The following is a 15,112-nucleotide window of genomic DNA, read 5'->3' as shown; positions in this document are numbered from 1 at the left end:
AGGGAAGTTGGTGCTAAATAACCATCAACTGTAATTTTAGAATCACCCTTTCATCCGTTGTTAGATTTCTGCTCTTGGAATTAATTTAGCAGATGTACCACTTTATTGCACACCACAATGAAAAAAGTACAACAAAAAAAGAAAATCCATCAAGAGAACTTCATTTAGGTGTATTAAGATAAATAAAATGTTACACCATTATTACATTCTATAAAATATATATTTTCAATATAAAGACTACACACTCATTGCATGTAAATGCACTCCAAACAGCAGACCAGTATTTTACTACCAGCAAGTTGGTCTTCAGTGAGCAGTTAGAAACTAGATTGCAATACAAACTGATAAACAGAAAACATCAGTTTGGATTTCAGGCTAGTTAGGACCAGCATGCTTCATGTTTGTTTGAGCACCCCGGGATAATGTTTCCCCTATGTACAGATCTAGCATCAGCCTCTCCCCAATCCTAAACTTAATCATTAGTGGGGAAATGCAAAACTGACCCAAGATCAGCCTACACCTTTTGGCGCCCTCCTTCACAATACTTGGCAACTCTGCAGCAATTAGCAAACTGGAGTATGCTTTGACTTCCATTTGGATTTTTTTTTAAAGATTAGAAAATAAATGTTAAGTTAAATAATTTCCTACGAGTCATACAAGATTGAATCAATTGTTGAACAGAGTGCCTCAAACAAAACTTTCATTTTAATCTATGCTTGTTCTATTTATTTAATTCACTTATTTACAGAAGGGCAATAGGGGGTTGGAATCTTGATACCTCATTTATCAAGTAAAAACTACTCTCAAAGTGAAGCCCTAAAATATATTTGACATTTTGGGTTTCTGCTTTCTCAAGACATTAAAAGCTCCCATGCAGTCTTAATGTAATTTTTAAATCACTGTCTAATAAATTACTGTTTATTTTATGAAAATAACACAAAATACACTCAGTGACCTCAATGCCTGTCTGCCTGCTTTATATAGCAAGCCACAGGATTCACTCTGTTGGAACGAACCATTTTTGGTCAGAATAATCAGATCAGATTGTGATGTCATGCTGTGGGCCAAAAACTCCATCCCACCTGAACAGGCTGAAATTCCAGGTGTAAAATAAATAAACAAAAACTCTTACACTAAGAAAGGCATCATTATCATTTTCACAATTTCAGAGTTATTTTGAACTCAAACTGAAAATATAAAAAATTTGGAAAATCAAGTTTCGGACTGCACTGCCCCTTTAAAAACCAGTAGCCTTGAGCAGATATTTGAGGGGAAATTGATTTTAATGGATCACTGCAGTATGTTTTGACTGTTCAAGTTACCACTTCACTTGTGATCTATTGAAGTTGGAGTGCCAAGTTATCCTCAAAATAACCCAAAGTTGGTTGAGTGGAACATAAATGCCTAATTCAAATTGATCTATAGTGAGTAATAACAAATGTGATTTCTCCTGATAATTCACAATGTCCTGTTTCTGACCTGCATCTTATCGAAATTGACCTATCTAATGAGAAGAAACAACTTGACGCCATCCTATATCTGGAAAATAAGAACTGAGACAGACCGAGACACCCGTCTTGTATCACTGTACATCTGCCACATGAAACAATCCTAGATGCATTTTACCCTCATTTGTGGTGACCTGTTAGCAAAATATACGCAATCTGATTAAAAAGCATTATAGTCCCCCCCAATCAAATCCTTGCTCACAGACTACCATTGGTGGAAAACACGAGACCAGGCATGGGGGGGGGGAAAAAATTGTGCGTTCCATTGACCCCCAGACAGGAAGTCAGATGTAGAACTGGTGGGCAGCAAGGTTGTCCATAAAGGGGCGGACCAGGTTGTCTGTAGAGAAGTAGAAGACCAGGCCAAAGGTGATGGAGATGGGGAGAGCTGGGAGGGCCTTCTTGAATATGGCCAGCAGCAGAAGAGTAAGGCAGAGTCCCTGTGAGACACAGAAGGGGTCATTAAAGAACATTTCAAATCCACAAATAGGCCACATTTGGTGCTTTATCATACAATTTTTAGGGCTCTCTCAGCTTAGCCACCACACTAAATAGGCTAGCAATCGACACCCATTCCAAAGTTTCTGCTGAAACTACCTTTCTAGTTTACTATGAGTATGCTTATCTTGAACATTCGTTCAGACATGCAACTGAACAGTTAAACATACATAAATACAATTGGAAAAAAGAAATAAAGTTATTCACTATAATTTTAGGCTCACTCTTTAAGCCACCCTGCACAATCAATGAACCAACAGCATCACCTAGGCCTATACTTTCACTCCCAGTCTCATGGATAGAATGTTTGGAGTGTAGAATAAGGTAACCAGTCCATCCTGTATGCATAATAATACATTCCACACTTATAGGTGATTACTAGAATTTGTGTTATTTCAGATTACAGGTTAGACCACTTTTGTACCATAGACATCTAAATCATTTTTTAAATGTTTTTCTGCTGTGCATAATATGCAGTAGACTATGTATTGTATAATGGGGGTGGGGGGGGGGGGGCATGGGCTCATATATAGGCCTATGCATAAGCGCTAATAAGCTTATGGGTGTTTTGAATTAATCATCACCTTAGAAAGCGCTATCCACTTTGAAACAACATCCCGCAAAGACTGTTTTCCACTCAGTTTCAACCTGTTGTTGAACTTCACAGTGAGGTGAGTTTTAAAAGCACGATGCTGTTTTGATGATAGGTGTTTGATGTGATTTTACATTGATGTCAGAGTGGTTAGAGGGACAATAGAGCCCTGAGTACCAAGCCATTAGCAACCTGATGGTCATTAGCGAGTTGAATACTACCAATGCATGTCCAAAGTGCATAAAAGGAGATTACTTAATGGTCACGTGGAATTCTACAGCGGTCATGACTCATGACTGCCGGTGTGGCGGTAATAGGGCAGTCATGACTGCCGGTGTTGCGGTAATACGGCCACCGCAACAGCCCTAGGTCTGACTGCAACACTCACTATGAGAATGGCCACGAAGCAGGCCAGCGTGGTGTTCCAGTCTCCTCCGGTGGCGGCAGCCTTCCCCACCAGCACACTGTAGAAGATGAAGTCCCCCAGTCCCAGCTTGACTCCTCCTGCAGATTATACCACACGACAGCATGTCCATTTGGATTAGTTTCACACCATAAGAAACCACATTTATTACAAAATTCTAAAAATAACTGAGGAACATTTTTTTTTGCTACGGGAGATGTTTGTCCAATCCCCAATCAACCCTACCCTTTATGCATTTGTGGAGATCTGAAAGGATTGGCTAGAAATGGCAAATGGCTGCATTTTGATAGGCTTGGTGTAATATTCAACACCATTGCTTACACCTATCCGATCCTTTCAGATCCTGTGCCTAAGGGGTAGGGGCTAGTGGTTGATTTAGGATTCAGAAAGTGCTCACGGTCTTCCTCGTCTAGGTCATCCTCAGTTGAGTAGGACCTGTTCATCCCGGAGGACACTTGAGTCTCTGGCTCCACCCAGTCTCTCGCCAGGGCACTGCCCTCACTCTGATGTGCCTCCTCATCTGAGGAACCGAAAATGGCAAATGTTTACTCATTTTAAGTCCTTCATTCAAATCTGTTCTGCATTCAAATCTACAGTGCACTCATCCAAAAAAACATTACAAATGTGAAACTGTTGAAACCATAGACACACACACAGTTGAAGTTGGAAGTTTACATACGAGTTTTAATGACTCCAACCTAAGTGTTTTTCAACCATTCCCCAAATTTCTTGTTAATTAACAAAACTATCGTTTTGGCAAGTCGGTTAGGACATCTACTTTGTGCATGACAAGTAATTTTTCCAACAAGTGTTTACAGACAGAATATTTCACTGTATCACAATTCCAGTGGGTCAGAAGTTTACATACACTAAGTTGACTGTGCCTTTAAACAGCTTGGAAAATTCCAGAAAATTATGTCATGGCTTTAGAAGCTTCTGATAGGCTAATTGACATAATTTGAGTCAATTGGAGGTGTACCTGTGGATGTATTTCAAGGCCTACCTTCAAACTCAGTGCCTCTTTGCTTGACATCATGGGAAAATCAAAAGATATCAGGAATTGTGAAAAACTGAGTTTAAATGTATTTGGCTAAGGTGTATGTAAACTTCCGACTTCAACTGTACATACATACATACATACATACATACATACATACATACATACATACATACATACATACGTCGGAAGTTTTACATACACCTTAGCCAAATACATTTAAAAACTCAGTTTCACAATTCCTGACATTCAAGCCTAGTAAAGATTCCCTGTCTTAGGTCAGTTAGGATCACCACTTTATTTTAAGAATGTGAAATGTCAGAATAATAGGAGAGAGAATGATTTATTTCAGCTTTTATTTCCTTCTTCACATTCCCAGTGGGTCAGAAGTTGACATACACTCAATTAGTATTTGGTAGCATTGCCTTTAAATTGTTTAACTTGGGGCAAACATGTCGGGTAGCCTCCCACAATAAGTTGGGTGAATTATGGCCCATTCCTTCTGACAGAGCTGCTGTAACTGAGTCAGGTTTGTAGGCCTCCTTGCTCGCTCACGCTTTTTCAGTTCTGCCCACACATTTTCTATGGGATTGAGGTCAGGGCTTTGTGATGGCCACTCCAATACCTTGACTTTGTTGTCCTTAAGCCATTTTGCCACAACTTTGGAAGTATGCTTGGGGTCATTGTTCATTTGGAAGACCCATTTGCGATGAAGCTTTAACTTCCTGACTGATGTTTTGAGATGTTGCTTCAATATATCGACAATTTTCCTCCCTCATGATGCCATCTATTTTGTGAAGTGCACCAGTCCCTCCTACAGCAAAGCACCCCCACAACATGATGCTGCCACACCCGTCCTTCACGGTTGAGATGGTGTTCTTCGGCTTGCAAGCCTCCCCCTTTTTCCTCCAAACATAATGATAGTCATTATGGCCAAACAGTTCTATTTTTGTTTCATCCGACCAAAGGACTTTTCTCCAAAAAGTACGATCTTTGTCCCGCTAGATTCTCAATTGGATTGAGGTCTGGGCTTTGACTTGGCCATTCCAAGACATTTAAATGTTTCCCATTATTAAACCACTCGAGTGTTGCTTTAGCAGTATGCTTAGGGTCATTGTCCTGCTGGAAGATGAACCTCCGTCCCAGTCTCAAATCTCTGGAAGACTGAAACAGGTTTCCCTCAAGAATTTCCCTGTATTTAGCGCCAACCATCATTCCTTCAATTCTGACCAGTTTTCCAGTCCCTGCCGATGATAAACATCCCCACAGCATGATGCTGCCACCACCATGCTTTACTGTGGAGAAGGTGTTCTCGGGGTGATGAGAGATGTTGGGTTTGCGCCAGACACTGCGTTTTCCTTGATGGCCAAAAAGCTCAATTTTAGTCTCATCTGACCAGAGTACCTTCTTCCATATGTTTGGGGAGTCTCCCACATGCCTTTTGGCGAACACCAAACGTTTTTTCTTATTTTTTTTCTTTAAGCAGTGGCTTTTTTTCTGGCCACTTTTCCGTAAAGCCCAGGTCTATGGAGTGTACGGCTTAAAGTGGTCCTATGGACCGATACTCCAATCTCCACTGTAGAGCTTTGCAGCTCCTTCAGGGTTATCTTTGGTCTCTTTGTTGCCTCTCTAATTAATGCCCTCCTTGCCTGGTCCGTGAGTTTTGGTGGGTGGCCCTCTCTTGTCAGGTTTGTTGTAGTGCCATATTCTTTCCATTTTTTAATAATGGATTTAAATGGTGCTCTGTGGGATGTTCAAAGTTTTGGATATTTTTTTAGAACCCAACCATGATCTGTACTTCTTCACAACTTCGTCCCTGACCTGTTTGGAGAGCTCCTTGTTCTTCATGGTGACTTCTGAAGGTAATTGGTTGCACCAGATCTTATTTAGGGGCTTCATAGCAAAGGGGGTGAATACATATGCACGCAACACTTTCCGTTTTTAATTCTTTTTTTTAAACAAGTTATTTTTTTCCATTTCACCAATTTTGTGTATGTCCATTACATGAAATCCAAATGAAAATCAATTTAAATTACAGGTTGTAATGAAACAAAATAGGAAAAACGCCAAGGGGGGGTGAATACTTTTGCAAGGCACTAATATATATATATATATATATATATATATATTACAAACTGAGCATTGTTAAAGCCAAAGGGTTATAAGCAGAAATTTGACAAAACGTACCTGTATCTTGATTTGTGGGCTCTGCATTTCTTGCTGGGTTGGCCATCCCAACCATCCATATCATGGCAGCTAAAAATAAATTAAAGTCCTATTAGTAAACTGGTGCAATTCTGCAAGACTCATAATTTTGGTCGAAAGGCATCCTTATGGAAGGAAATTACGAACCATACCAAAGGCTCGAGAACCAACTCAAAGAAACAAAACAGACATTTTGGTCAATTCTGAATTGAACTAAAACAAACACACATAAAGGGCCCCCGTGCACCAAGACAAGGAGCCGCTGCTTTGCATGATGCCTATTCCCTCAGAGTTGGGTCGTGTTCATTATGTGCCCTTAAGCAAAGCGCGTAACCCTAAATTACTCCAGATGATAATGGCAGACTGTGGCCATGACCACACTCTCGAGGGTGTCTCAGGGGGAATAGGAAGATAAAAATAATAATAATAATAATAATAATAATAATAATAATAATAATAATAGGACAAATATTAGCGACCAACATTAAAATTTTTTTATAGAATTGTAAAAATGAAGAAAACGCTCTTATGGTAGCAAAACATGTTTGCAACAAAAAATTAAATGAATTTATTGGACTAATTCCGGTAGGTCTCTTTGTTCTGTTTGAAGAGAATACACCCCCTGAACTTGTTTAACAAGATACACTTTCTGTTGCGAAACAGTTTGCTATGGTGTGCCCCAATGTACAAAACCTTGTACTTACATGAATATATGAGAGCAGGGAAGATGGGCTCGTTACGCTCCTGTGCGGTCTCTACAAGCATCCTGAGAGGACCTTTAGGGCACAAGACCGCAACCAAATCTGCAAACAAAGGACAGTAGCATGACACAGGAATTTCTGAATGAGCAAAAAAAAAAGTACTGAACTACGGGAGAATGATTGCAACATTTATACATGATGAAATCGCACACTTTTTGACAGATGGTGCTCAGCTAATAGTCGAGGTCTGTACAGCAGCATGATAACTGGTCTACCATCACAGTTAAAAAGAAGCGGCAATTTAACACCTATGCCATTAAATCAAAGGTCCCGTCCAGAAACAACCTGTAGTCTCTACCCCTCTTGGCTATTCACAAAGACCTGAAAGGAATAGATAGGTATACGGAATTGGATAGTACATTCACCTTACACTGGGATAGGCTAGTTGGAATTTATACCCATCCAAGGACCTTGCACCACCAAATCTTCTACATTTCTAGACAAAAGATGGAACCTCCACCTTGTCTAGGGATATGCTAAGTGGAAATTATTATCTATCAAGGTCCTTATATCTATCCAATCATTTCAAATCACTTCAGTGTCTAGACTAGAGACTAAATTGCTAGGGGTTGTTTCCGGATGATGCCAGACAGTATAAACCAACAGCAAAATGTAGTCTGAGCCCTCCTACTCACCGTAGACGGAGATGGCTCCCAGGATGACCCAGGCGGACCACTCGGGCAGGTACTTGATGAACACCAGGGCCATGAGGGCCGAGATGGCGATGAGGTAGGCCTGCTGCAGCTGCAGAGGCCCCTTCCAGTGTATACAGATCATTCCTACTGCCCCAAAGTTCCAGATGATCATGGCTACTGTGGGGTAATCCATGGCCAAGTTGTAGGTTTTAAATACCTCCCTGGATAGGAGGAGAGAGACCTGTCAAATCGAACTTAATTTAAAGTGCATTCAAACCTCAAACCGCTTTACAGACAAGGGATGCATCTCAATGATCACTTGTGGCTTCCTTTCCTCACCTCCTATCCTTCATCTATAGTGATCTGAGTAGGACAGATGAATACCCTTCCTTTCATCTGTCCTATCTTTTAAGATGAGGAATTCACATTAAACTGTTGCGATGCTCCCATCCAGAGTGTGAACTGAGTAATTAGAATGCTTCTTTGATGTACAGTACCAGTCAAAAGTTTAGACACACCTGCTCAAAGGTTTATCTTTATTTTTATTATTTTCTACATTGTAGAATAATAGTGAAGACTATGAAATACGAAACTATGAAATAACACGTATGGAATCGTGAAGTAACCCCCAAAAAAGTGTTAAACAAATCAAAATCTATATTTTGTGTTTTAGATTCTTCAAAGTAGCCCCCCTCTGCACGCTCTTGGCATTCGCTCAACCGACTTCATGATGAATGCTTTTCCAACAGTCTTGAAGGAGTTCCCACATATGCTGAGAACTTGTTGGCTGCTTTTCCATCACTCTGCGGTCCAACTCATCCCAAACCATCTCAATTGGGTTGAGGTTGGGTGATTGTGGAGGCCAGGTCATCTGATGCAGCACTCCATCACTCTCCTTCTTGGTCAAATAGCCCTTACACAGCCTGGAGGTGTGTTGGGTCATTGTCCTGTTGAAAAACAAATGATAAGCCCAAACCAGATGGGATGGTGCATCTCTGCAGAATGCTGTGGTAGCCATGCTGGTTAAGTGTGCCTTGAATTCTAAATAAATCCAGACAGTGTCACCAGCAAAGCACCCCCACACCTCCTCCATGCTTCACGGTGGGAACCACACATGCGGAGATCATCCGTTCACCTACCCTGCTTCTCACAAAGACACAGCAGTTGGAACCAAAAATCTCAAATTTGGACTTATCAGACCAAAGGACAGAGTTCCACCGGTCTAATGTCCATTGGTCGTGTTTCTTGGCCCAAGCAAGTCTCTTCTTCTTATTAGTGTCCTTTAGTAGTGGTTTCGTTGAAGCAATTTGACCATGAAGGCCTGATTCACGCAATCTCCTCTGAACAGTTGATGTTGAGATGTGTCTGTTACTTGAACTCTGAAGCATTTATTTGGGCTGCAATTTGATGCTGGTAACTCTAATGAACGTATCCTCTGCAGCAGAGGTAACTCTGGGTCTTCCTTACCTGTGGTGGTCCTCATGAGAGCCAGTTTCATCATAGCAGTAGATGGTTTTTGCAACTGCAATATTTATTTTTATTTTACCGTTATTTAACCAGGTAAGTTGACTGAGAACACATTCTCATTTACAGCAACGACCTGGGGAATAGTTACAGGGGAGAGGAGGGGGATGAATGAGCCAATTGTAAGCTGGGGATGATTAGGTGACCATGATGGTATGCTGGACAGCTTGGGAATTTAGCCAGGACACCGGGGTTAACACCCCTACTCTTACGATAAGTGCCATGGGATCTTTAATGACCTCAGAGAGTCAGGACACCCGTTTAACGCCCCATCCGAAAGACGGCACCCTACACAGGGCAGTGTCTGGGGCATTGGGATATTTTTTTTAGACCAAAGGAAAGAGTGCCTCCTACTGGCCCTCCAACACCACTTCCAGCAGCATCTGGTCTCCCATCCAGGGACTGACCAGGACCAACCCTGCTTAGCTTCAGAAGCAAGCCAGCAGTAGGATGCAGGGTAAAGAAACGTTTAAAGTTCCTGGAATTTTCCGGCTTGACTGACCTTCATGTCTTAAAGTAATGATGGACTGTCATTTCTCTTTGCTTATTTGAGATGTTCTTGCCATAATATGGACTTGGTATTTTACCAAATAGGGCTATTTTCTGTATACCACCCCAATCTTGTCACAACACCTCTAAATGGCTCAAACGCATCAAGGAGGAAAAAATTCCACAAATTAACTTAACAAAGCACACCTAATTCATTTAAATGCATTCCAGGTGACTATCTCATGATGCTGGTTGAGAGAATGCCAAGATTGTGCAAAGCTGTCATCAAGACAAAGGCTGGCCACTTTGAAGAATCTCAAATATAACATATTTTGATTTGTTTAACACTTTTTTGGTTACTACATGATTCCATGTGTGTTATTTCATAGTTTTAATGTCTTCACTATTATTCTAAAATGTAGAAATAGTCAAAATAAAGAAAACCCCTGGAATGAGTAGGTGTTTCCAAACTTGACTGGTACTATAAGTGAAGACAGTGGGGTTCTGTTTAAGTTAAATCTCTGGCCCAGGGACTAAGGTGATCTTTCAGACCGGTCAGACAGTTCTTTAAATAACAAAAGCTGAGGGGGGGAGAAGTTTGAGCCAACAAACTTAATACACTAGGGTGGTGGAAATTGCTTTAAGGCAATATTTTTTGGAAAATTGTCAATAACCACAGAGAAAAGTAGCATCAAAATACTGATGGATTCTGGGTACTAACTCAAACTTGGGATAGGGTTAATTATCAGGTATCCTGTTGAAATTTTGAGTGATTAGGTTTAGAGAACCAGAAGTTAATGGTTATCGGTAGGAGGAAGGTATATGCGTGTGCAATTAAGCTTGGAATGTGCTGAGTGCAGGGAAAACGAGCAAGTGGCAGCATTGACAAGGGGAGAGAGCCATGGATTAGTGATGAAGGGGGTCGAGGTCAGGTCAGGTCACATTAAGGGAGAAAGAAAAGTTTATTACCAGTATCACTTTGTATCTTTATTGCTAGGCAGGAAACTAAGTTTAGCAAAAAGGAGGAGACTCCACCCAAAGTGGGGTACATATACCACAATTATTCAAAACATGTCTTTGTCTGATGCAGCTGTATTGACCCTCTGGGAAGAATATACTTGGTTTGAGCTTTCATAGTGTCCGTTGAGTTTTTAACTCTGAAAATATGTGTTGTTAGGTTCTAATTAACAAGTTCTGCTTCCAACGAAGCAGCAGTATCAGTTCCCCTTGCTGTGTGTATCAATAACACCCGGCTAACGCAAGCATTGTGTGGCCACACACACACACAATTTAACTAGCCCAGAATAACTATAGTGCAGAGAAGCACTTCCAGTTTACTGTCCCAAATGCATATGGTGCATTGGGGTGTAAAACAAGTGACATCCTATTCCCTATATAGTGCACTACCTTTGACCAGAGCCATGAACTAAGCCTATATAAAGAGCCTATATATTATGAGACAGCCTTCCTGTCCCCATGATACCATACGGCTGACTACAAACAATTCCAGGGATGTACACTCACCCCAGGTACATGAAGCTGAACCAGAAGAGCAGCATCAGCGAGGACAGGATGAGCCATCCATGAATGAACTAGGATGACACAGACCATTAGAACACAGCACTCCAAGCTTGGGGCCTGTTCAAGATGTAACGTTACAGAACGTTTAGATAGAAATGTACGGTGTAAAACAACAGATATGATTACCTGTTAGACAGAATGAATAGAGCGGACACAATTCCCTGGTATTCTATCTGCAATGTTTAGAATGTCTCACATTACTGAATACACTCTTGGTCTGTCTCACCTTGTAGCAGCGGTACTTGTAGAGCACGACCAAGAAGATGGTCATGACCACGATGACGCTGATCATGATGATGGTGTTGAGCACCGAGTTGAGCAGCCGCTCGCCCACTGTGTCTGTGTCCTCTGTGAACGGCGTGTAGATCCTAACAGGGCCAGAGTCAAATCAACAATCATGAAAAGAGGCCTGACGCAAATGCTATCCTCTGTGGTGTAGTTTCCCCCTAGGTACAGATCTAGGATCAGCTTCCCCTCCCCCAATCCTAACCTTAACTATTAGAGGGGGAAATGTAGAACTGACCTTGGATCAGCGTCTAGAGGCAACTTCACTCTAAACCTAATATTATCTACACCTAATATTTATCTCATGAGTGGCCAACCCTCCTTCTCAGATTACTAGCTAGCTACCCTCCTGCAGGATTTTGCTCCAGCCATACTCGAACACACCTTATTCTACAAAATCAGGTTCTGGATTTCAGGCTGTTATAGTAGGGCTGGAGCAAAAGCCTGCACACCCAGTAGCTCCCCATGACCAGAGGGAGGGTTGGCCAACTCTAATTTAGCCTTAGTTCCAGCGAGATAGATATGAATTTAGCTTCTACTAAAGTGTGGGAAAACCTGTCGCGTAACATACTCAAGTTATAAAGACTTTCGTGTCTACTAAGTTCTAAGCATGTCAGTGTCAAATCACAGGAAAAGTTCCCTTAAGGTTCTGTCATAAAGATATGCGAGAACCACCTCTTCTCATAATGTCATGCATAGAAGCAGCTCATCTCATATTATCACGCAAAGAAGCATCTCTTCTCATATTACACTGGGTCGTGTTCATTTGGGCACAACAGAAAACGTTTTGAAACGGAACACAAAAATGTGCAATTCTTATTGGACAGATCCAGGTAGCATAACCCAAGCTAGAACATAACCCAAGCTAGGCTACTAAACAGAAGGGAAAAAAACACTTACAGCTGCTGTCCATTCTTCTCAGTGTAGAAGCTGACCGACTTGATGGTGGCTACGACGACCACCATGCAAAGGGTGACGGGGACGAACAGCATGATGACATGCTTGGCGCCGTACTTGAGGGTGAGCTCCTCCTCTTCCTCCAGGTCTACGGGCTCCCGCTCCACGGCACTCCTGTCCAGGCTGGGGGGTTCAGCTGCAGGCTCTGGGGCCACCGGGCGGCGCTGCAAGGTAATGGAGCACTTTCTAGCATTGCTTATTACATCAAAATAGTACATGGTGTGAATAATAGTGTTATTATTGCACTGATGGTTTCAACAGAAAATAGCAAGTAGTGGCTGTGATACCCACAGTATATATTCATCACAATCACCACTATCTAAGAGTTGCGGACACTTGATTCAAAGGCTCATTCAAGTCATCCTAAATTCCTTGCCGACTTCTCAAAATGCGTTGGGGTGGGTACAGGGAGGGACCTTGGACCATCTCCTCCAATACATTTGCAAAGGAGGTGAGGAGATAGGATACAAGGAATCGCAAAGACCAATTAAGATAGTAGAGCCATTGAATTGATCCAAGGTGTCCCCGCTCTGGGAAGGGCACTTGCCCAACAGTGCAGAGGACACCTACCCTGGGCTCCATGTCTGCAGGCTGGGGTTGGTCAGGGTCTTGTTGGTAAGATGGCACAGAAGGTATCTCGGATGCAACCAGAGCTGTCCTCTCATTGTAAGAGTCCTCGTCACTGTCTGAGGTACTCATGGATGGAATGTTAGCGACGGCAGAAGAGTGGGACACAGCTGCAAAATTCTACAAATTAGTCAAGACAAAATTCATTTGCGATGTTATTGACACAAAAAAGAAGAGAAACTGCAACTTTACTGACGCCCAATCATTATAGTTCCGCAGGGACTGACTGGATTATCGAGTACGTTGATGTCGAAAAACGTAGCCTAAAACTACATACATAATTTCAGGATACTCTAACGTTACTGTAGCTAGCTAAAAGGAGGTTTACCGCAATGGCACTACAGTCTGGTATTTAGATCAGTAAAAGTTAGCTTGCTGGCTAGCTAGCAAGAGCATTAGTATAAGAAAAAAAGCTGTACGTTCTATATTAAAGTGAGTTATTAAACGTGTCAAAGTACCTTCTTAATCCACAATTTGACATAAACAAGACCAAGGAAACCGCGTCTGTTCTTGGATGTAAGAGAAGAGAGAGATTCTGCAATTGCTCTTATCTCTGACGACAAGCAAAACAGCAACAAGGAAGTCATCAGCTGATGCCTGGTGGACCACGTGATCCGTGCTTCTGTAACGTCACTAGACAACTTGTGACTTCAAATACTTTTGCTTTGTAAAAATACAAAAAAATAAGAACCTTAAAAGTAAATATATATATATAAAAAATAAGTTGAGAAAATTCAATGACTTGGTTTTACCTTAGATTGTAAACTGTCATGGTCAAAACATGTAGATTCAATGGTTGCAAAGATGGGGAGAGGTCTGTCCATAGTAAAGAGATGCTCTGCTTTTTTGACAACACAAAAACAAAAAAAACTCCTGCAGGCTCAAGTGCTGCAAAGAAAGACCGAGTTAGGCTGCAGCTGGCCCAGAACAGAGAGGCGCGTCTTGCTTTTTATTGTAATCGGAGGGCTAATATAAATACTATGCATGCCAGTCTCTCTTGGCTAAGAGTTGAGGAGAGACTGACTGTAACTCTTATTTTTATAAGAAACATTAATGTGCTGAAAATTCCAATTTGTTTACATAGTCAACACAGCACTGACACACACGCTTATTACCCCACCAGACATGCCACCAGGGGTCTTTTCACAGTCCCCAAATCCAGAAAAATTAAAGAAAGCCTATAGTATTATATAGAGACATTATATGGCACTCCCTTCCATGACATATTGCCCAAATGAACAGCAAATATGGTTAAAAGAAACAGACAAAGCAACACCACACACCACCCGTATTTGGCCTAGATATTATGTTTGTATGTATTGATATGTAGGCTGCGTATGCCATTTTTTAATTTATGTAGTTCTGACCTTGAGCTGATATTGCCTATGAATGTTCTGTATTGTGTCTTTCATTGTCACTTTCCAGCCCACACTCTCAAACACATAGATCCCCTGAACGCAGCTCACTGTCCAGATCCCAATCACCTGAATTCTGATCACCTGTTCACACACCTGTATGTCATTATCACACACTATTTAGTTAGGTATTGTGGGGTTTTGTGACACACTTCTAGTTGGAGTGGTGGGTTTCCTGTAATTTAATCCTCCCGTGTATGATAGTTTTTGCCTGCCTCACTAATGATGCCTATTCCCTGTCTGTACTTTAGCCTATTGGATCTCCTGGAGAACGTTACTAGCCTTTTCCCTGCCTGTACTGTTGCCTTGTTGGACCCCCTGTGTAAGACCTTCTGCCTGCCCCTGACCCAGCTACCTGCCACCTCCTGTGGTCCTTTACAAATAAACACCTGCTGCGCCCGGTGCTTGAAACCAACTCTCTGCCTCCCATTGTGTTCATTACAAAGGTATCTTTACTTTTACACAAGTATGACAATTATGTACTTTTCCCACCACTGCTAATAAAATACTAAATTCTCAAATTTTCCCTATGCCCATCATGAGGTTGCTACAACCTAGCCTACGAATTAAATGTTTTAGTAATCAAGGTGACCGTGACACAATCAATATCGCCT

At 41.6% G+C, this 15,112-nt stretch overlaps 1 protein-coding gene across 2 annotated transcripts; it reads right to left on the bottom strand.

Moving 5' to 3' along the window:
• Positions 1-60: 60 nt before the first annotated feature.
• LOC115208527 (presenilin-2) lies at positions 61-13,687 on the bottom strand. 2 transcript variants are annotated; one of them, XM_029776655.1, is made up of 11 exons: positions 13,542-13,687; positions 13,027-13,203; positions 12,400-12,620; positions 11,441-11,582; positions 11,158-11,225; positions 7,621-7,841; positions 6,929-7,027; positions 6,207-6,275; positions 3,420-3,542; positions 2,987-3,102; positions 61-1,948 (listed from the first exon to the last, which is right to left on the bottom strand). In XM_029776655.1, exons 1-11 carry the CDS (start codon positions 13,668-13,670, stop codon positions 1,793-1,795), a joined length of 1,521 nt encoding a protein of 506 aa, XP_029632515.1. In that variant the 5' UTR covers positions 13,671-13,687; the 3' UTR covers positions 61-1,792. The 2 variants fall into 2 exon arrangements, with proteins under 2 accessions (XP_029632515.1, XP_029632516.1); XM_029776656.1 differs by having other exon boundaries at positions 13,027-13,193; positions 13,542-13,686.
• Positions 13,688-15,112: the final 1,425 nt, after the last annotated feature.

This window comes from Salmo trutta, chromosome 14 (assembly GCF_901001165.1).
Source record: "Salmo trutta chromosome 14, fSalTru1.1, whole genome shotgun sequence".
Lineage (NCBI taxonomy): Eukaryota > Metazoa > Chordata > Actinopteri > Salmoniformes > Salmonidae > Salmo > Salmo trutta.
This window is presented reverse-complemented; position numbering and strand designations above follow the sequence as displayed.